Here is a 23,431-nt window from a genome sequence, read left to right as displayed (position 1 = left end):
GAACAACATGTACAAGTGTGACAGACTGCATGTATGAGTCCACAAGGACTTTCCTGAAGTCCTGGGAATTATGAATTGAGTAGGTCTAACTTCAGAGAGCACTTTTCATTCCTATCAACCCTCTATAAAAGTTAAAGAAAATAGTCAGTTTATGTAAGGGAAATTGCCTAGCCTATATTTCTTTCAAAATTAAATAAGACAATGAAGGAAATGCAGAAACCACTGACATCAACCCCTTAGATTTTTGAAAGGCATTTCACAAGTTTCTAAACAAGGGAATTTCTTTATAAATTATTATTGGGATAGAGACACTCAGGCAATGACATGAATAGGGAGTTCCTGAAGAAATATCAGATCAGGAATAGGGACCCTTTCTATAAATCAACAGAGTCAGGGATCTCTTAGGTATGCTATAGAGCCCACAGAAATGCGCATATGTCAATACAAAATTTCATGTGAAATTTTAGGGTTTTCATTAGATCTTTAGATTCAGGGATCACTGGCCATGCATCTATGCTTTCAAAATTGGGACCAACATTATTTAACATGTCTATAACTACTGTTTAAAAGTTGAGTGCAGAGTGAATCCTCTGTAACCTTAAATTCTTGAGGAAATAATATATAAAACAATTGGAATTCACACAGCGTATCTCAAACATATAGAAAGGAAAGTGATAGGTAAGGAATATCATGTGAGCAAATATGTACAATAACATTCTGGTGTATTAGCAAGGCATTTATGTATATTATAAACAATGTCTCAAAAGGAATGGCCTCTGCCTTTGTGAATTGTAGTTTTGCCAAGGAAATGTTGAGATCCACCAGGAAAAGGCACTAGAGAAGAAAAGAATCTGAAACTAAAAATATGTTCTCTTTGGACAACACCTAACACAATGGCATATGTTAGGAAGGATGACAGTGCAAGAGAAGGTCTAGTAAAAGACAATTCAAATGATCAAGGGAAAACCACTTTAATGTTTAGAAAAAATTAATCAATGATGGCTCCGTACTGAGTTCTAGGGCAAATGAAGATATTTGGGGAAGTTGTCTTAACTTTATACATTTGATCGTAAGGACAATGTGCTTTTCTACATCATCTCTGAAGCAACATTGGAAACACATGGAATCAAACAAGTTTGACACAAGACATAAGACCTTGAAAAATGCCAACAGCATGCTAAAGTTTCAATTAAGAGCAAAGTGCACTTTCTTTTTTTTAAAAGAAAGTAATGCATAGCCAATAACCATGAGTTGATTCCATCTTCTGATTTAACAACTGATAAATTAACAGCTAATAAATGACTAAGTTCTAACAATAGTTTAATTGTATTCTTAACTTTATTATCCATGAATAAAAATTAGTGATGCGGTTTAAATGTAATATTTACTACGACTTAATGAGAAGCTTCTATAAACATAAAGTTATTCCTTAATTGACAGACTGTGGAGCTCCAAAATTTGATTCTATTTTCCTATCTATGGTTAATTGAGCTACGGAGAATTCTTCATTGCTTTAAGTTACTGCCATCAACCTAAATTTAAGCTCACAATATAATCTCATTAAGTATAAATTGTAACATATTACCTCAGCAAACTGAAATAATGGTGATTTCTGACGCAATTCAGGGGATTCTGAAACATCCTGCCTACAACTGCCAGAGGATATCTGAAACAAAGAAAAGATGGTGTGAGGCATCACAGGAATAGTTTCTGGAAGACAAGAGATGACAAGTGCCACCTATATCATTCCTATTTGAGGAAAGAAGTTTTCATTCCCCTAATTTGAGGCAAACAATGACAAAAAAGTAGTTCTAGTATGCAAAGTTTTATACAAGGTGCCATCCAACAGCTAAATGCAGTAAAACAGGAGATGGATAAGACAATGCATTTTAGAAAAGTTCATATTCATCAAAGAGAATTTCTCCAATGACGTCCATTTCATCTTTTGGCTTTCTGCCACCAACTCCAAAAGAACTCTACTTCTTTCATGTTGTTTGTTTCCCCAATATTTTATATCACCTAACTGCATGAAAATGCAAATGAGATTTGATGATATAAACCTTCTGGGAAAGCAAAACTAAAGTCAAATTGTTTTCTAGGTGTTCGTGTGTCTATACACAAATGTTAATCACAGAAAAGTTACTACTTACCTAAGAGTAATTCCTTTTAAAACATGTTTTCTTTTGCACTACTCACTACATACACATTTAATGTTCTGCAATCTTCACTTGCCATCTTTATTATTAATAAGTTATAGAAATACCACTGGATTAAAAAAATTTTTTTTGCTATTTATTCAGTACTCTTGTCCAGACACATACTTCCTCTTTTATCGCATTGCTAAAAAGGACCTATTTCTGTATTTGGGTGATATAATTGCTTTGGAAGCCAAGTGTAATTCAAAAGTCAGGAAAGTCACAGAATGTTGAGAGAAGGATATTGTTATTCTTCTGATCTGACCCTTTTTACAGATTAAGAAACTTAGGACCAGAAAAATAAAAGACACCTCCCCTCCGCCACATTCAGTAGTCCCTTTATTCTCTATCTTTAGCACTTACCACAAGACATAAATATTTGTTTATTGTCCATCTTCTCCTGGGGCCCTAGTTTAATAAAGAATCCTCAACACTGCCTGCTCACAATGTCAACAAGTATTTTTTGAATAAATTAAATAAAAGTTGACACGTCTTCTAAATGCTAAATCAGTGTACCCTGTCCCCCTTTTCGAAATGACAATGTTAGGAAGCCTTAGGGGAAAAGTTTCTTTCACTATAGAGGCAAAACAAGTTAAAAATAGGTTTTTAATAACATGTTGCGGACAATAAAATAATCCAAGTTCATTGTTGCAAATCTGAAAAAAAAATACAGAAGAAAAATCATCTGCAATGCTATCTACAAAAGATAAGCACTATTAATACTCATATATATTCTTCTAATTGTATAAGATAATTTTTCAACTAAAATGAGGTACTGTAATACAGTTAAAGAATGCTCTTTTTTAAACAATACATTATTTTTCCTGTGTTATCAAACCTTTTCCAATGTATTTTAATAGTGGCATGTGATTATGTTAGGTGGTTGAATCCTGTGGAAACACCTGACAGTCACCCAGATTTCGTTTCTAAAAATGGAGTCTCTCAATGAAGCTCTTCATTAGACACTGAAGATGTGTTTCTCGAATAGTGTCACAGGTCACCGGGCAGGAACCAGCATTTGAAATTTTATTTGTCACCTTTGGATTTGAAAGAGTAATGGTCACCTTCTTCTAATGATATTAAACTCCAGAGAAGAGTGCAGAACCTTTTGTTAATTTTCCACCTGTGGTCCGGATGCCAAAGCCTGGTTCTCTCACTGCCACTTGACTATTTGACAAATTGTATGCCAAATGGCCCAGTCCTACTCCCCAAGAATTTGAAGTCAAGGAGACAAAAAATGCATCAAAAAGAAAGCCAATGAATCCCAAAATTACTGGCCACAAAGAATTTCTTCATTGAAAAGAATACTTGGACAAAAAATAGTTTTATTTAGGAATGATGAAAAAAAATCAATACTCTCTTGGTTTATAAGGAAATCCTTTAAGTCTAGCTCCTAGATATCTTGGTAAATAATCAAAATTTTATTTAAAATCAACCCTAGGACGAAATTAAGATTATAAAGAGTCTTAAAATTTAATAATATAAGTTACACAGGTGACAGAATTTTCTAAAGATATTTGGAATCTAATAGATTTAGGGTAGCTACACTGCATGCAGGTACCATTCGTGAGGAGATTAGATACCCTGTGGCTTAGAGATCATATGAACTGTAAAAAGAAAAGTCAACTTTCTCTTCAAGTTCTGTTTATAAATTATCTGGCCATAATTACATAAGTCACAAAGTTTTAAAGTTAAGTGAGAACCTCTGCAAATCATTATTATGGACAGTCTTAAACAAATTTGAATAGAGAATTCAAATGTAAATAATTATCAAGGCACTGTAATCCTGAATGTTGTATCAATTGTGCTATGCTATCAAAGAAGTCTACAGATGCAAGTTTGTGCCCACCATGTACCTCATGCATACTAAATGTACAACGAATACTCTGACTTAATTCTGTGCGTGTATGGATACAAAGAACTCAGTGACCTGGCCAGGAATCACACAACAAAGACTGACCAATGGCTAAAATAGTAGTAACAGAATCTCTAAGGCTATGCAACTTACTCTAGTGGACAATATCTCAAAATCTAGTTACTCTTAATTTTACTCACGAGTTTAAGGCGTTAGTTACTCTTGACTTTAAAGCACTGTGGATTTAGTATATATTTTCAGGCTAGTGTAAGGGCACAAAAGTAGAAGCCAGGAGAATTGAGTTACTACTAAGCTATGTGGTTAGTTGCCTCTCTAGTCCACAGCAGAATTAGAAGACACAATTCAGAAGGGGACAGGAGTAGGAGAAATAGAAATAGAATTGCAAAAGAAGGAGAGTTGCAAAAGAAACAATACCAGTAGCAAAGAGACACAAGGAGAAGACAGAAAAAACTGTAAAGAATAGACACAAATGTTTTGTAAAGCACTGTAGTCTATCTAAAAGAAATTAGAGCAAAGAGTTTCTAAGTGTCTCCTGAAGGCTTCAGTTCACTGCAGCAATTAATATTTATTAACTATGGTTCTAAGTTGTCAAGATAAGGATAATTATAAAACATAGCCTTTATTAAAAGGCAGAAATGTGTGTGATACATGCTAGGCATATTTCCATCAAAAATTTCAAAATACAAATATGGTACAATGACACGGAAAATGTATGTGGGTAGAATTTATTCTTGTGTGCTTGATAAATACGGCATCCAATGCAAGAGTGTATATTTGTGCATATACTGATTAATATACACATCTGGCAAAGAAATCTGGGAAATATCCACATAACAGAAAGAGAGTACTTTGCACAAAAGTCTCCTATTTAAGTATCAGAGGGTCCTGGGCCTAATTGCCTTGCTATTTGTATTTACAGTACTCTACTTATGACATGGGACATGCTTTTTATGGACAAACATGAATTCCTCTATCTCCATTCCTATGCTAGAATCAGCTTCTCTTCTAAAAATAGCAGAATAAAAGAGTTAAAAATATCTTTTCACCAATTAAAAGGAAATAAAAGATACCAAATAAGCAGAGGTTAAATAAAGGGAGAAAAAAATACCCAAAAAGTTGTTCCTAGAGTCTCTGAAATAATCGACAAAGCCACTAGGTGTAGCTATCTGCCCAAGAAAGAAACAGCTAATGGGATTTTTAAAAGCAAAATTTTGTTAACTTCTCTTAAATTCAATCTTCTCTATGATTTAGCTATAATTCTAAATAACTAAGGGGAATTATTACCAAATGAAGAATTACAACAAAGTAGTATCTTCTTCCATAAGTATACTTCATAGTGTGAAACCAGTAGATACAGAAATGTGATCCAGCCTCCCGATATAAAACAAGATCACACCAGTTAGATGCATTGTAAGTGCTTTGGAAAGCTAGATATTAGCAAGAGCCTGTTCCCACTTCACAAGGCACAAGACCACAGCTACACACAGTGGGATTCTGATGCACACATATGGTCAACAAAAGGGGAAAGTGCACCGGTTCTATTTGAACCATACATTTCTTCCCTTGCTAATCCAAACATTTGTTGATAGTCACTCCTTCAACAAATACACAATAAAAACCTACGATGTGCCAGCCACAAAGACTGCTGACTGCTTTTAAGAAGCTTACATTCCACTAGTACACATTACATGATAGGGAATAAAATGGTAACTAAGGGAATGTGGCTTGTGATCCAAGTACAGGCGGCAGCTACACAGTTAAGACGTATGTGCACACTGGTGAACTGCCACAGAGAAGCAGCCTTCACTCCTTCTAGGACAGGGAGAAGTCAAGATAGTAATGTCTGAGATATCCCAAGAAGAAGCACCAGAATTGCGGAAATGATGTGACAACAGCAGAAGGAAAAGTATGGAGGCAGTTGCCCTTGTGTTTGCGAAACAATGACTTTCTCAGTATGGATGAAGAGTAGAAGCCTGGGAGTGTAGTGGGAGATGAATCGAACTGAGAGAAATTTGAATTCCATGTTACAAAGTTTGAAAATTAGGCTGAAGGCATTGGGGAACCAGCCAAAGTTTTCACTCAGTGGAGCAGCATGATGAGAGATACATAGTTAGATAATTCTGTCAGTGGAGTGCAGGATGACCTTGGCTGGGAAGCGACTGGAGGCAGGAGACCAATTAGAAGGTTAAAAAAATAAACTAGCTGAGATGTGGGGTTCCAATTAAATCAGAGATGGTATTTGCCAGGCCCCAGTAATTGCCTGGAAAGATGTCAGGGCTGAGGGAAAGGGGTCGGACAAAGCCTTTCACTGAAAGAGGGAATTTGAAGAAGAAAGGTTTGGGGGTGGGGTGTAGGGGGTTGTCTTCTACGGGAGAGGGTTTGGGAGTAGAGGATTCCATTTCAGAGTTTAAGTATAAAGATCCCTTGTGATGCCAAGGGCCAGTGATCTGATTCTCGCCCTCATTCAGCATGACCCAGTCTTTCCTACAATTGGAGGCTTTCTTTGGCCAAGTATTTTATAACAGAGTACCTGAGTGATCATTTAATTTGCATTTAATATGAGATGTTAAATGAAGCTCTGAAATGGACTTGAGCTTAAACACAGGTGAATTAAATGTAAGCATATTATTTCCAAGTTAGTCCCTTCAAAACGTTTTTGAGGATTAAAATAAAGCCACTCTTAATTAAACCTAAATTAGGTTAAAGAGAACCTGAGTAGTGAAGCACTGCACCTGGCGAGCTGATCCCAGGAATGAGCCACAGCTGAGAACACTGGGTTACCCTGGGGAGCATAACCAGATAACAATGCATAGACCTGCACGCTCCCAAAATTGAGAGTACACGTCATGTGGCTGAAAGGAAGAATAAGTCTGTAGTTTCACTCAGGGCACCAGGGCTACCGGAGTATTCATCCAGCACCATTGAGTGAAGTTCTCCTATCATTATAAGCCATGTGGCAGAGCACTACTATGGAGTCTGGAACAGACTCTGGGCCACTTCTACAAATCACTGCCATAGCAACTGAGACAGCAGCATCTCTCCTGCCTCAGTTTCTTCACATGATAACGTAGTTAACAGTACTACTCTGCCTTCTTCCATGGACAATGCGAAACCAGAACGCAGCAGTGTATAAAAACATGCTCTCAACAGCACAGTGCCCACAACCGCCCTTCCCTTTTATCCTCGTGTTCTGCATCCTCCTCTTTCTATCCCAGCTCACTTGCGGCCCACCTTCCCCACTACCCCTTCCTACCACCTCTGGGAGACTAAAGAGCCCATGCAGTTTCATCACTGTCTTGAGCAGTGTGGCCTGGGAACTCAGCAAGGGTAGATGCTTCTTTGGGCCTCAAGCCCACACTGCTGACATATGGAAGAGGCTGGGCAAAATGGGCAGTGAACAGTGACTTAACAAGGAAGGAAGGAAGGAAGGAAGGAAGGAAGGAAGGAAGGAAGGAAGGAAGGAAGGAAGGAAGGAAGGAAGGGAGGGAAGGAAGGAAAGGAGGAAAGACAGAAAGAAACACAGAAAGAAGGAAGGAAGGAAGGAAGGAAGGAAGGAAAGAAAGAAAGAAAGAAAGAAAGAGAAAGAAGGAAGGAAAGAAAGAGAGACCAGACAACAGTTCCAGCCAAAATGGGCAGTGAACAGTGACTTAACTAAGAAAGAAAGAAAGAAAGAAAGAAAGAAAGAAAGAAAGAAGAGAAAGCAAGCTCAAAAAGCCCATTTGCTATTTAATGTAAAATTTAAATATAGTGTATTTCCTCATCAGATCGGTTTAGAAGCTATGAAATTGTGAGAAGGGAATAAAAGCTTTGATGGGAAGGGGTAAGAGTTGGGGGGGGTTGTGGAATTCAATGCATCTAAGTATAGTGGAATAGTCTAATTAGCAGCCTAAGGAAGGCACATATCAAACGAGCTCAAATGTACCAACAGGTATGAAAATAATTTCGCCTACTTCACTGATGTCAGAAATTATAATAAAGACAGGTGAGAACTTTCAATTTTATCGAAATCTATAGGTTTTAAAAACTTAAAACTCACAGTGTTTAAAACATGGACATAATCTTTCATTCACTTAACAAATACACTTGATCCTTGAATAACACGAGGGTTAGGGGGGCCAACAGCAGTCAAAAATCCATGTGTAACTTCTGACTCCACAAAACCTTAGTTACTAATAGCCTACTGTTGACCAGAAACCTTACACATAATGTAAATCCTAGCACTGTGACTTCCTGGCTCTACGATCTTGGAGAGGCTATTTAACCTCTCTAGCCTAGTTTCCTCATTTATGAAATGGGGATAAGAATAATACACCAACCTCAAAGGGCTTGTTTGGAGTGAAATGAGATAATCAGCCTAAGTGCTTAGCATAGTGCCTGGGCCAGAAAGCATTCCTGAAATACCCCTGTAAAGGTCCAGCACAGGACACCACAGCAGAAGTGGCCTGAGCGGAGGTCAGGTGGGTGGGGGGCTGAAGGCCCCGTATCCTGCATGAAGCCAGTCCTCCTGGGTTCAGATCTCAGTTCTGCACTTCAAGTTGCACAACTCTGAGCAGGTTATTTAGCCCTTCTGCTTCCACTTCCTCATTTAATGGTTTAATATTTACTTGTGAAGCAAGACTTAACTCACAGGATTGTTGTGAAGATCAAGAGTTACTCTTAAGTAATGCATTTAAGAACAGTACCGGGAATGAAGGAAGTGCTTAGTAAGTGATAGTTTTGTAACTACTCTGCAAGCGAGGTGTCCTGCAGTTTAAATTCTATCTTTGCTCCTATCTCAGTTGTTTGAAGTCTTCTGATGAATCAAGACTTAAACATAGAATACAATGAGAAAAAAAATTTTTTTTAAGAATTTTATTATAGTTTATAATAAAGAATATAACTAAATATAATCAAGAGCTATAATGCTTTAACACTGACAGAGCAATTATCAGGAACGAGAGGAATCAAATCTGGCTCAACAAATCAGGAACGGCCCCTTGGAGGAAGTGAGAGATTGATATTACAAACATGAAGCAAAATCTATTGAATATTTTCAAAGTTCAATCATATATAAATTTGGATAAACTGTTTTACTTTTGAACAGGCAGATGGTGATCAAAAAAATCACTCAGATTTCCTCTGAAGCCAGAAATACCATGTGAAGAATAAGCCCTTGTATCTTTTTATATCATTAGTTCCACGAGGGCAGAGACTTGTGTCTGGGTTTGTTTCCTGACGTGACTGGCACAAAGTAAGCATAGGCAAATAACTGTCATAGGACTGAATGTGTGCAAAGATGGCACACAGTTCCTACACTGTTCAATTCTTACGTGTGACCTGTACAGTCCCTTCATAATGGAGGTGTACCATCATTTGCTAGCATCTCCTCCACTAACTTCCAGGCTAACTCAGCTACTCTGCTGAAGTCATACTTCCTACACAGTGATTTCTTCCCAGGTATTAAAAAGTTGTCTCCTTCTTGAGCACCTAGTGATAGAGAGTAAATCACAACTGCACTTTCCTACAAGTTTTCAATGCACAAAGAACTGCATGTGTGCGCACACACCTGCATGTGTGCATGCGCATATGCATGCGCTGTTGGTAACGCACACAACATCCTGTAGAAGCGATGCACGACATAACTTAAACTTTCAAGTTAAGTATGAAAGGCCTAGAATAACATAGGGTGATAATATTAGGTGCCTGCAGTAATGCTTTTCAGGAGTTTTCAGAGTTAAAACTACCTTACAGGTTTTATTTCATTAATCTTCATAGATGTCTTGAGGGTTAGAGGTAAGTGGGTATTATTATTAGTTCCATTTTACAGGATGGAAGGCAAAGAAAAAAGTGGCTTGATCAGAACTTTACACTTCTAACAAAAGAACTAGGCTTTCTAAAATCACAGAGCTAGGGGCGTCTGGGTGGCTCAGTCCGTTGAGGCTCCGACTCTTGATTTCAGGTCATGATTTCACGGTTCTTAGGACTGAGCCCCGCATAGATCTCTGTGGTGGCAGCCTGGAGCCTGCTTGGGATTCTCTCTCTCCCTCTCTCTCTCTGCCCCTTCCCAGTTCACGCACCCGCTCTCTCTCAAAATAAATAAACATTTTTTTTAAATAAAATAAAATCACAGACCTAAAATCTGATACATTTCCCACACATTTGAAAGTCTGCCTGGGGTTAAGTGTCTGACTTCGGCTCAGGTCATGATCTTACCAATTGTAGGTTGGAGCCCCAGTCCTGCTCTGTGCTGACAGCTCAGAGCCTGCAGCCTGCTTCAGATTCTGTCTCCTTCTCTCTCTGCCCCTCCCCCATTCACGCTCTGTCTCTCAAAAATGAATGTTAAAAAAAAAAAGTCTGCCTTCAGTTACAACTAAAAAGATAATGATGCCTTCAAACCTTTTTATCAGCTATGATTATCGTGCCTCACTTTTAAAATTTTCCATTACTCCCCAAACTATCCCTTCTGTTCTAGTTAAGATGACTTTCTGACTTTTTGGCGCTGAGTTAGGTCCAGTACTAAGTGTTGTGTTTTCCAATACTAATCCAAGCTGTTCTATATATAATGTGTTGACTAACAGTCCCTTTCACACTCTCTGAAATGCAGTACTCTCTGCCTTTATTTTGTAATTTAATTCAGCTTTGCATTTTTATTAAAGTAACAAATATAAAAAAGTATAGAAGATTTTTAGTCCTGGAGATCACTTCTACAAACTCTAGTTCAAATAATCATTATAAACTTTATTTATTGCATTTTCATCTTTAGATAATAACTCCCTGATATAAAATGTAAGGGTTTAACTCTCTTTATGTAACTGCCTTTTCTTTAGCTCTTCCCAGAGTCTGATGTGAATGTTACTTTTTTTTAAATGTTAATTTTATTTTAAGAGAGAGAGAGGAAGACACAGTATCCGAAGAAGGCTCCAGAGCCTGATATGAGGTTCGAACACAAGAACCCGAGATCATGACCTGAGTGGAAGTCAGATGCTTAACTGACTGAGCCACCCAGGTGCTCCTAATGTGAATGTTACTTTGATGTTGAACAGATGGGCTCCTCTGCAGCCCTTTGTAGGCCTATTTTCAGCTGATCATCATATTGTGTTTTATTGATAAAACAACTTGGGTTTGGTTTCTGATTTAAATATGTTTGCTTAAATCTCATATTCACTGGTACCATCCTTTTCCGTTTCCTTCCCTCTTACAGGATTATTTCCTAATGAGACTTCTATGCTTACATTTCAGTGGATCTCAACACAGACAAGCTTAGTCTGGCATTCTGAGCCACGGGTCACTCCTTAGTGTCTTTCCTGTTAATATATATATTTTCTTTCCTCATCCATAAATTAATGACAAACACTTTAAAAAGTTACTTAATGCATTTCAATGTGCTCTGGATATAAAGGAAGTAGAGAGCTAATCATTTATGTGAAAAATAACTGTAAATACAAAGTTCATCCCTTTTACTTGTCAGAAAAGTTACCACAATTGAAACTGCAGAAGAAAGCCTGCCTCAATCACAGCAGCATGTAAAAATGTATACCTCAGAATGCAATAAACTCATTCTGGCAAATTCAGAGTTAATCAGGAGATTCAGGAAAAAGAGAAAATTCAAACATTTTCTTTGTCATTATTTCCCCACTGATATCTCAAGAACCTATAATTTCTCTCTAAAACTCTAAGACTACTTCAGATAGATGTAGAAAATATTACAGGCCAAAGAAGCTTTTAATCTGGAATTTTATTACTTCAGATATTGGAAGATATTCAGATATATCATTTACATCTGAAAAATTATTATTTATAAGAAGCCTTGATACCTTCTAAAATTATTTTTTTAAAAACGACTATTAGTATATTAAAATTTCCACATTTAGGGGCGCCTGGGTGGCACAGTCGGTTAAGCGTCCGACTTCAGCCAGGTCACGATCTCGCGGTCCGGGAGTTCGAGCCCCGCGTCAGGCTCTGGGCTGATGGCTCAGAGCCTGGAGCCTGGTTCCGATTCTGTGTCTTCCTCTCTCTGCCCCTCCCCTGTTCCTGCTCTGTCTCTCTCTGTCCCAAAAATAAATAAACGTTGAAGAAAAAAATTTAAAATTTCCACATTTAAAAATATAGACTTTTGAGGATTTTTTCTATGTAGTTAGGTTTCAGGATAATGAACAAAGGAAACTCTCCTCCCTCTAAGAATAATATTTCAGAATAAGAATTCTGTCATGGCATTTTAAAAAGCCATTATGATTAGACTTTTCCTGTGGCAGAATTTTTGTAAAATGTCACTTTATTTGACTGGTCTTACCTCATAGTGTAAACAGACATCACAGTAATTGTTCCAAATGTCAGCAGTATGAAATTTCTGGAACTCTCTCCTTATCTCATTATCCTGATAATTTTCTTAGGAAAATGTAAGTACATATTTACTACATTTGTCTTACGGTCATCATCTGTCTATGTACATAGAGTTGTATATACATAGAGCCCCTAAAGTTGTACAACCACATTTGTATATCTGGAATAAGACTAGTCTTTGCACAGAAAATAGGTGCTAAATGGAGTACACGGATATATAGGATAGGAACTCTCAGAATGAATCATATTTAGACATAGGTTAATTTTGTACAATACTCACTGCTTAATTGTTTCAGTATCTCAAGACTAGTTTCAATAATGACCTAAATATATCTCTGAGATGAGAAGTAGGAAATATGAAGAAGGAGCTGTATTCTTAGAAGTGGTTCTTAAAGACCTAACTGCTGGCAACTTCCTCCCAAGGAGCACAGATTCCCTTCTCCTACATGGTTCACTTCTTCAAGTAATTTACCTTTTTAAATTTCTTTAGCTTGAGAATTCTCAAAATAGCTCCCATTCCTCAGAAATAAAAGGTTGACCAATGCACTGTTTAAATTACTTGTGTCAAAAGCCTGCTCTTCTTAAAAGGGAGGAGAACTTCTCACTGAGAAGAGCCCAAGAGGTAAACTTTAATCAAAAGTGTGGGGGGGGGGGAAGGGAGGAAGCAGTCTTTACTATTTTTATCTATCTGTAAGTTCTATGGATGGATGTTTATTTATTTAAACGTGTTCCTGAGAGTTAGAAAGAATGGTAACAGAAGTTGGGAAGAAAACATCATTATAGTATAGTCTGTTAGAAAAGGTGATGCCAACTTTAACAATACAGCACATTCTTGGGAATCATGAGTCATACTGTCTTGAAAGGTCAAGTGTGCATTAGTATTCCAAAATTCAGCTTGGGATTCATGCTTGGGATACTCTACACCTAAGTGAGAGTCAGTCTGGTTCCTATTAGGTAGCAGCCATGTGTCAGAAAGGGAAATGAATTCATGAGAATTCTAGTGTGTCAGGAAGTAAAAACATGCTGAATAACAAGTATGTAAAGGCACAAAGTGACATGTCTATTTTTTTCAGCTAGGGATTAGTACCACGTAAGTAACTACCAGAATACCAATTTACATATTCTTTTGCTACACTGAATTGAATGGAATCAAAATAATTATGTTAAACTGAATATACGGTCACCAACTATGGATCACAAATGTAAACAACACATAATAATGGCCTTTGTGATATAAGTATCCACTGTATGGCATACTGGTAACTTTTAAAAAAAGTAGAAAATACATGCATCTGCAGTAGAATGAGATGACTGCTATGTTGCTGTAAATAGCGATTCTGGTCGGGCTTGAAAAATCTCCATCTCAAGTAGCTGATGTTGGTAAAACAATATGACCTGCAGGTTAATTTGTCTGGCCTCTGTTAAATGGCCCTGGAAAAGCAAGAAATTTCACAAATGCAAACTATGCATGCTTAACTGCTACTACCTGCCCATCAAAATCATACCTAAAAATGTTTTGTAAAAGCAGTCCAGAAACTGCAAGAAAATAAGAGATCATAAAACCAAGGTCATGAGGGCCTGGGTCCTTTTTGTTTTCCATTTTAAAGAATAAAGCAATCTTGGAGTGCCATGTTTCATACACAGGAGTCTGGATTTATTCAGGTACCAGAGAGATTGACAATTAAACTCTCATTTTTTCACTAGCAAGTCTACATGAGAACATCACAAAAAACAGGGTATGTTATGAGTAGATGGAATGAGTCCTAGGACCTGCCCTACAGACCATGACACAATCATGGCAGATGCTAACATTCGGTATATTCCGTTTCTTTCTCTCAGGTTCACAGAACCTCAAAAATCTGCACCTGACTTCTTGTTTGAGTCCTCTTGGACTTACTTATACCACTACTGTTATACTCAAGGCACAATACAAAGCACAAATAGATCTTGACAAAAAGAAAAGAAAAAGAGAAGTAAAGTTTGCTTATGAGCTATAAACAGTGAAACTACAAAACATTGTGAATAGAATACAGATGTCTGTGTTTTCAAGCCCCAGCGTGAGCAGAGCGGTCAGGGATGAGGACCACCTTACCTCTGATGTTCCAAGAGCATGTTCTCCAGCTAAAAGTAGCATGCTCAGGCCTCCCATCTGAGTAGGATCTAAAAAAGTCAACAAGAAATAAATCATCAATCCACAAGCATGAGGTACATACAATCCACAGAGTCGAAAGGGAATACTAACAAAGACTCAGAATCCAACAGAACCATATATAACTTTTTATAGAAAACTTTCAAAACTCTTTATATAGCAATAACCTAGCATATGTGCTTAAGTATGTACTCATACTTTTGTGAGCCTTTTAAATTCAACTATTGTCCCACCATTCCAACATAACCTGTTCTTCAGTTCCATAGTTGTTTAGAATATGAATTATCTTCTCATGTGATGCTTCGTGCCTTACTGAATGGGGAATTTAGATGGATTAAAAAAAACAAACCAAAAGAGTACTTATACTTAATGTCTAAGAAGTTTGCTATTGTCATTCTCAAACTATTTCTACCATGTAAAATTAGGGCTGATACAAAAACCAGACTATATGAGAAACTACAGAACAGAGACAAATTTTATAAATGGGCCTTCCGGGGCGCCTGGGTGGCGCAGTCGGTTAAGCGTCCGACGTCAGCCAGGTCACGATCTCTCGGTCCGTGAGTTCGAGCCCCGCGTCGGGCTCTGGGCTGATGGCTCAGAGCCTGGAGCCTGTTTCCGATTCTGTGTCTCCCTCTCTCTCTCTGCCCCTCCCCCGTTCATGCTCTGTCTCTCTCTGTCCCCAAAATAAATAAACGTTGAAAAAAAAATTAAAAAAAAAAAAATGGGCCTTCCAAAATCTACTAGTGGGCTTCGTTGAAATAATCTTTCTCTAAAACTTTCAAAAACAAATTTACACTAGAAAATGATGTATTTTTGATATTTTAAATCTTAGGAGTACAGTCAGGCCCTTCTTTGAAATACTTTTAAGATTTTAAATGAATCCTTTTTATATTAGTGAAGGTCTTTATTCTCTTCCTTCAATAACCAACGGAAACAAAAGGACAAAGTAAAAACAGCAATGTGGTAGATCTACAATCCAGAGGTATAATTAAACAAGTTTTTTTTTTTTTTTTTTTTTTTTAAGTAGACCTCATGCCCCGTGCAAAGCCCAACGTGGGGCTTAAACTCATGACATCAAGACCTGAGCTGTGATCAAGAATCAGATGCCACCCAGGCGCCCCTAAACAAGTAAAGGATTAAAAACAGTAACAAACCTATATCCTTTAAGATTATCTTAAATGAATTAAGTTTTAGATCTGCAATGAAATAACATATATGACGGTGCCTAACTCAGTGCCTGTCCTAGTGCATATAGGTCCTAAATAAATACGTTTTTATTTTTAGGAATCTCTCCTAAATTAAAAATGAGAATCAGAGGTGCCTGGGTGGCTCAGTTGGTTAAGCCTCCAACTCTTGATTTCGGCTCAGGTCATGACCTCAGAGTTGTGAGATCAAGTCCCACACTGGGCTTCATGCTAAGCATGGAGCCTCCTTGAGATTATTTCTCTTTGCCCCTCCCCCTAAAAAAATAAACAATTTTTTTTTTTTTAAAGAGAATCAGGCATACTCTTGTGTGAAGACACTGAGGTGTTTTTCTTTTCTGTTTAAAGATATGACCTTGAGTATATCCTTGTATACAATCTGTCTTACTCATGAAGCAACTCTGACCACATCTTGTATACAAATTTTTTAAAAAATTGAAAAAATAATCTGAGGTTATTAAAAAAAAAAAAAAGAAAAAGGTTATCATAGGGGAAAACAGGCCACCAAATTATCAGGTGGTCTAGAAATAGCTCAGTGTTGGAAAGTAGCCACACAGGAAGATACACATACAGAAAACACAGGAACTCTAGCTTTTATGATGAAACAAGGCACTTTGCTGTTGTTTTAAGATTCCACTTTTAATTAAATGTTGAGTTTAAGAACTGTGCTTTGTTAAACTAGACACTTAAATCTGTTTAAAATTAAAATAAGGAGGGGGAAATAAATTCAGCAGAAAGTAAAATTTTAATTTGGTTCTTCAGGGCAGCTAAATACTTTTACAGCTGTCATTCTAGGGATCAGGAGGACTGGATGATTGCTTTCTAATAGAAATAAAAATGTTTTAGTTCAAATATAAAGTAAAATAGGAACATGCTCACCTGACGATTTATTTCAGTTATGTACCAATGTAACTTTTCAAGAAGTTTGCTGTACAGATAATAAAACACAGACCAAAAATTGCCATCATCCTTTACATTAATTTACACTTACATAATGTTATCTAGAACATCAAAAATATACAGATAGCATGCTTTCCCTTTACCAACAAGGCCTGTACTCAATTAAATTCTATAGCACTTTCCCTTCTTGGAAATCATACATTTAGCTGCTTTGGGATTATTGAAAATAGCAAAATCTCATGTGACAAGGACTAATGGAAAAACAGAAGAGGCTCCATGTTGAGGAAAAGCTTAAATTGTCCTTTAAAGGCCCTGTAAGGATCCCTCAGATTCAAACAGCTAGGCACCATGTTTAAAAAAAATTTTTTTTAATGTTTATTTATTTTTGAGAGACTGAGAGAGAGAGAGAGAGAGACAGAGAGAGACAGAGAGAGACAGAGGGAGAGAGAGAGAGAAAAGCAGAGAGAGAGGGAGACACAGAATTCAAAGCAGGGTCCAGGCTCTGAGCTGTCAGCACAGAGCCCGACGTGGGGCCTGAACCCACGAACCGTTGAGATCATGACCTGAGCCGAAGTTGGACACTTAACCGACTGAGCCACCCAGGCAGCCCTAGGCACCATGTTTTAATTAAAGGCAAATCTATTTGCTTTCATTGTGTTGTGAGAGATACCACTGGAAATATCACAACAGTGTTATCCACTATACATACACCATCTCAACAAGGCCATGACCATGGAGTACCAACATATGTCACTGACCCTCACAGAATGACACAAACTCAAGAAGGTGTTTTCTGTCCTTATTTTACTTTAAAAGAACACTGTTTTTGTAAAGCTGACCTGTAAAAATCTTGGTTGATGTGTCTAGGTCTCAGACAGTTCGATTTGTAGGTATGAAAGGCAGATAAATAAACTGTCAAAAATGGTATAAAAAACAGACATCTTTCATAGTTTTCGAAGGTTTCATAGCTTTATCTACAATTATTATTGGTTTGTGAAGAGCCATTGTATGAAAAACACCTACTGTTGTTGATTTAGAACTGGGAGCAAAAGCTGTGGAAGACAAACGATAATTAAAGGAATTCCATTGCCAGCCAATCATCCATATAGTCTTTTATGATCCTGATGATAAAATGTTTTATTATGAAACACTGCAACTGATATAATCTGGAAAGTCCACAGGGCTCACCAAGACTGCTGGAAGGAGAATGAAACTACAGTTGTACAATGACAGTAAAAGTAAGAGCCCTGCATTTTGATTCTTCTGGGATACATAGGAGGATCATTTTGGTGGTTTACCTAGAATTATACCATAGACACCTACATGACAACTACCTGAAGATTTTGTTTCCTCAGGATGCTATTATGTCAGACTGCATTTCTTCCCCCCCCCCCTTTTTTTAATGTTTATTTATTTTTGAGAGCGAGAGACAGAGCATGACCACGGGAGGGGCAGAGAGAGAGGGAGACACAGAATCGGAAGCAGGCTCCAGGCTCTGAGCTGTCAGCACAGAGCCCGACACAGGGCTCGAACCCATGAACCGTGAGATCATGACCTGGGCCAAAGTTGGATGCTTAACCAACTGAGCCACCCAGGTGCCCGTCAGACTGCATTTTTTAGTGTTCATATATGACAACACCACATACTTTGTTATACTATGAATCACACACTGAATCACTAAGTTCTTTCTTTTATTTTTTAAGGATCCTGCATACACTTTTCCCTTAGTGGGTGCACCAATTTACAACAGTGCACAAGGGTTCCCTTTTCTCTACCTGTTCACCAGCACTTGTTCTTGCTGGTCTTTCTGATGATGTTCATTCTAAGAAGCTGAGGTGGTATCTCATTGTGGCTTTTTAATTTGCATTTTCCTATTGATTAGTGATGTTGAGTGTCTTTTGAAGTACCTAGTTGGTCATCTGTACATCTTCTTTGGATCAATGTCTATTCAGGTCCTCTGCCCACTTTTTACTTGGGTTTTGTTTCTGTTTTTTACTACTGACTTGTAGGAATTACTTACAGATTTTTGGATATTTGGATTTTTAATTTTGTTGCTTGTGCTTTAGGTGCCACATCCAAAAGAGACCATTACCAAGACCTATGTCAAGGAGCTTTATTCCTATGTTTTCTTCTAGGATTTCCATAGTCTCAAATTTCGTATTTAAGTCTTTAATCCATTTCAAGTTAATTTTTTATGGTTTAAGATATGGGTCCAGTTTCATTTATTTTTACATGTGAATATCCAATTACTCCAGCACCATTTATTGAAAAGACGATCTTTTTTCCATTTAGTATTCTTGGTTCCCTTGTCAGATATTGGTTGACTGTGTAAGTTTGGGTTTACTTATGGGATCCTGATTCTCTTCCATTGGTCTATACGTCTGTTTTTATGTCTTAATGACTATGGGTTTATAGCTTGAAATCAGAAAGTATGAGGCCTCCTCCTTTGTTCTCATTTCTCAGGATTTCTTCGGCTATTCAGCGTCTTTTGTGGCTCCATATAAATTGTAGGGGTGTCCTTTCTATTTCTGTAAAAACTGCCATTGGAATCTTGGTAGGGATTTCTTTATAGATGGCTTTTGGCTGTATTGTTTTAACAATATTAATTCTTTCAATCCATAAACACAGAAAACCTTTCCATTTATTTGTGTCTTCTTCAATTTCTTTCATCAGTTTCTTGTAGTTTTTGAAGATCTTTTACCTATTTAAATTTATTACTATTTTATTGTTTTAATGCTATTGTAAATAGGATCGATTTAGTCCTTTTTCAGAATATCTGTTGTTAGTGTATAGAAACACTACTTATCTTTATATGTTAACCTCATATCCTGCAACTTTACTGAATTCGTTGATTAGATCCAATAGTTTCTTGGTTAAGTCTTTAGGATTTTCCAAATATTAAGTCATGTCATCTGCAAACAGAAAATTTTACTTTTTTTCAAAACTTTTTTTTTCTTTATTTCTTCTTCTTGCCTATTGCTCTAGCTAGCACTTCTACTGTGATGATGAATAAGAGTGATGAGTAGACACAGTTGTCTTATTCCTGACCTTAAAGGAAAAGCTTCCAGCCTTTCACTATTATGAGGCACCTGTGGGCTTTCTCTACATGGCCTTTATCATGTTAAGATACCTTTCTTCTGTGACTAATTTGTTAAGAGTGTTTATCATGAATGGATGTTGGATTTCGTCAAGTGCTTTTTCTGTATTTATTGAGATGGTCACATAGGTGTTGAACTATCCCTGCATCCCCAGGATAAGTCCCACTTGATCATAGTGAATGATCTTTTTAATGTGCTGCTGGATTCAGTTTGCTAGTATTTTGAGAATTTTTGAATCTATTATTTGTCAGGAATATTGGTTTGTAGTTTTCTTTCCTAGTAGTGTCCCTTTCTGATTTTGGTATCAGAATAATGCTGGCTATCATAAAATGAGTTTGGGAATTGTCCCTCCTCTTTGATATTTTTGGGAGAGTTTGAGAAGAACTAGTGTTAATTCTTTAAATGTTTGGTAAAATTTACCAGGTAAGCCATCTGATCCTGGGCTTTCCTTCATTGGGAAATTTTTTATTACTAACTCAATCTCCTTACTCATAATTGGTTTATTAAGATTTTCTATTTTTTCCTAATTCAGTGCTGGTACGTTGTAGGTTTCTAAACATTTCTCCATTTCTCCTAGGTTGTCCAGTTTGTTGGCATATAGTTGTTCATAGTAGCCTCTACTGATCCTTTGTATTTCTGTGGTATCAGCTGCAATGTCTTTTTCATTTATAATTTTTTAAATTTGAGTCCTTTATATTTTTTCTGTGGTTAGTCTGGCTATAGGTTTATTTTTTCAAAGAATGAACTCTTAGTCTCATTAACTTTTTCTCTTGTTTTTCTGTTCTCTATTTCATTTATTTATGATCAAATCTGTCTTATTTCCCTTTTTCCACTAGCCTGAGCTCTGTTTTTCTTTCTCTAGTTTCTTAAGGCACAGAGTTAGGTTGTTCTGGGGATCTTTCTTGCCTCTTAATGTGGGCATTTGTTGCTATAAACTTCTCACTTAGAACTGCAAATTCTGCAGTGTTAGGTCTCCATTTTTCGTTCATCTCAAGAAACTTTTTTATTTCTCCTTTAATTTCTTCTTTGATCCATCGATTGTTCTATAGACTGTTGTTTAATTTTCATGAGTTTTTCAATTTTCCAGCTTTCCTCTTGCTTTTGATTTCTAGTTTCATGCCATTGTGGTCAGAAGACATTTGGTATGGTTTTAATTTTCTTGAATTCGCTAAGACTTGTTCTGTGGCAACACATGGTTCTATTGTAGAAAATGTTCCATGTTTACATAGAAACAACCTACGTGTCCACTGATGGATGAATGAATAAAGAAGATGCGATTTAATATACACATATATACACAATGATATATTATTCTGCCATAAAAAATGAGGGAATCCTACCATTTGTGAAGAAATGGATGCACACTGAAGGCATTATGCTAAGTGACATAAGTCAAAGAAAGATAAATGCTATATGATCCTAGTTATATGTGGAATCTTAAAAAAAATCACAGAAAGAAATCAGACTTGTGATTGGCAGAGAAACAGCGTGGAGGAAGGAAGAATTGGAGGAAAGGTGGTCACAGGTTTCCAATTACAAGATAAGAAAGTACTATGGATATAATGTACAACATTATACGTACAGCTGACACTGCTATATGACATACAGGAAAGTTGTTAAGAGAGTTAATTCTAAGAGTTCTAATCACAAGGAGAAATTTTTTCCCTCTTTTCCCTTTTCTTTTTTTATTCTATCTATAGGAGGAGATAGATGTTAGCTGAACCTATTGTAATCATTTCACAATATATGTAAATCAAACCATCAGTCTGTAGGTCTTAAACTTATACATTAATGTAGGTCAATTATTGCTCAATAAAACTGGATTAAAAAACTGGATTAAAAAGGTGTTAATCCCAATATTGTTCATCCTGCTTTCCCAGGTTCCCCATACTGTAAATGGTTCATGCTCTCATTTTGAAGAAAATTTGTTTATAATGAATAATGAAATAGGAACCATATAGCTCTATATCAACTTCATAGTTTCCACCCTGCTCAATCTCCCAACTTCATCCTGGAAAATTTCTCTCTTGATTACTGCACTGCAACAGCCAGGGAAGACAGAGCCATGTGCAGAATGAATGTAAGTACTTTATTTCATGGTAATAAATGCTCTAGCATTCCTTACTACCCAAAGAGTATTAAAGGCCCCATAACAAATGGGGCCATCTGGAAGTTTTCATTTGCCTGGGTCATACAGGAGTGGGGGCAGAAGGGGGATGGCGGGTAGAATGGGAATTCCCTCTAAGAAACAGCTGTCAGATTCATCTCAGACTTGTGATGGAACTGTTCATATTCTTGCCCTTGAGGTTTCAGATCCTCAAATGATCAACATTAATTATGGCTTTATAAGAACCCATGATAACTAAGATACTTACTAGGATAGCTAATAGTGTGTATGTATGTTTAAGCTACTTTGTTACATTATAAAATGCCCTGAGCTCTTAATCTCCACCTTGCGGTCTGCTTTCCATAATGTCAATGCCAGAAATTCACATATATGTATGACTCTACTACTTGGTTCACAATTCCTTTAGTTATACATACACATTCTCTGTATATCATGTTCCAAAGCTTTCAGATATGCTATATTTGCAATGCTGCACACTGGTTATAAATTTTACTTCCTTCACTCTCTTTCTCTCTATAGATTATTTATTAAAAGTACTACCTAAATGTATTGCCTTGTCCTTAAAAAAAAACAAAAACAAAAAACAGGTAGAGGAGCACCTGGGTGGCTCTGTAAGTTGGGTGTCTGACTCTTGATTACAGCTGAGGTCACGATCCCACAGTTTGTAGGATTGGGCCCTATGGTGGGCTCTGTGCTGACAGCACAGAGACTGCTGGGATTCTGTCTCTCTCTCCCTCTGCCCTTCTCCCTTGCTTGAGCTCTCTCCCTAAAAAAGAAAGAAAGGAAAAAAAAAAAAAAAGAACAGGTAGAAGATAGAAATAATGTCTAAACTCACCAGCCATTCCAAAGTTTAGCTGAGGCATTTCTTCGGTCTTTGCTTTCTTGGGGCTTGGCAAATCTCTTGAAGACTCAGATGGGAAGGCCCACAGTTTCTTTCGTGGATTAACAGTGGGTGTTGGGGATTTCACAGGCTTGTTTGTGGTAGGACACCATTTATAGCCAGGATTCGCTTTCATAAATGCATCTTTATACTATAAATAAAGAACAGATAAGATTTTAATTAATATATAGATTGAAAGTTTTAACAGACTTCATATCTCATCCTCCCTCCCCCATTACAAAATGAAGGAAAAATTACTTTCAATAACTTCTGTGGTTTTACTTATTGAATGGCAATCTCAGCATGCATTTAACTACTAGAAAGTTCATTTGTGGAAGAAGGGTACAGAGGCAGCACATTTGTTTCTTTCGACCCACATTTTTTTTTAAGCATCCAAAAAGATGTCTTACCATGATTAAGAGGGAGTTATTTGTAAGGTAAAGACTGAAACATCAGAGTTCAAACCCTAGCACTATGTGACCAAAGAAGCAGAACATACCTCTCTGGGTCTCACCCTTAAGTTTCCATAAATTGAGAACAATATCACCAATATGTAGGGTCATTGTAAACAAGGGTGTACAGCATGGCACCAACTTCAAAGTGGGTATCAGGTACACATTACAAACTGTTAGTCAATACCAGAGCCAGAAACCAGATTCTGTTCACTGCTTAATTTGGTAAGTA

At 37.0% G+C, this 23,431-nt stretch overlaps 1 protein-coding gene across 6 annotated transcripts in view; it reads right to left on the bottom strand.

Moving 5' to 3' along the window:
- BBX (BBX high mobility group box domain containing) overlaps positions 1–23,431 on the bottom strand; it is a 285,252-nt gene that overhangs the window by 61,832 nt on the left and 199,989 nt on the right. For all 6 annotated transcript variants that reach the window (XM_040484409.1, XM_040484412.1, XM_040484408.1 and 3 more), the window contains 3 exons: positions 22,703–22,898; positions 14,483–14,550; positions 1,586–1,666 (listed from right to left, as the gene is read on the bottom strand). In XM_040484409.1, the coding sequence (XP_040340343.1) occupies positions 1,586–1,666; positions 14,483–14,550; positions 22,703–22,898 (345 nt within the window). The remainder of the gene's footprint in view (positions 1–1,585; positions 1,667–14,482; positions 14,551–22,702; positions 22,899–23,431) is intronic.

Source organism: Herpailurus yagouaroundi, unplaced genomic scaffold (genome assembly GCF_014898765.1).
Source record: "Herpailurus yagouaroundi ecotype Mexico unplaced genomic scaffold, PumYag 162, whole genome shotgun sequence".
NCBI lineage: Eukaryota > Metazoa > Chordata > Mammalia > Carnivora > Felidae > Herpailurus > Herpailurus yagouaroundi.
This window is presented reverse-complemented; position numbering and strand designations above follow the sequence as displayed.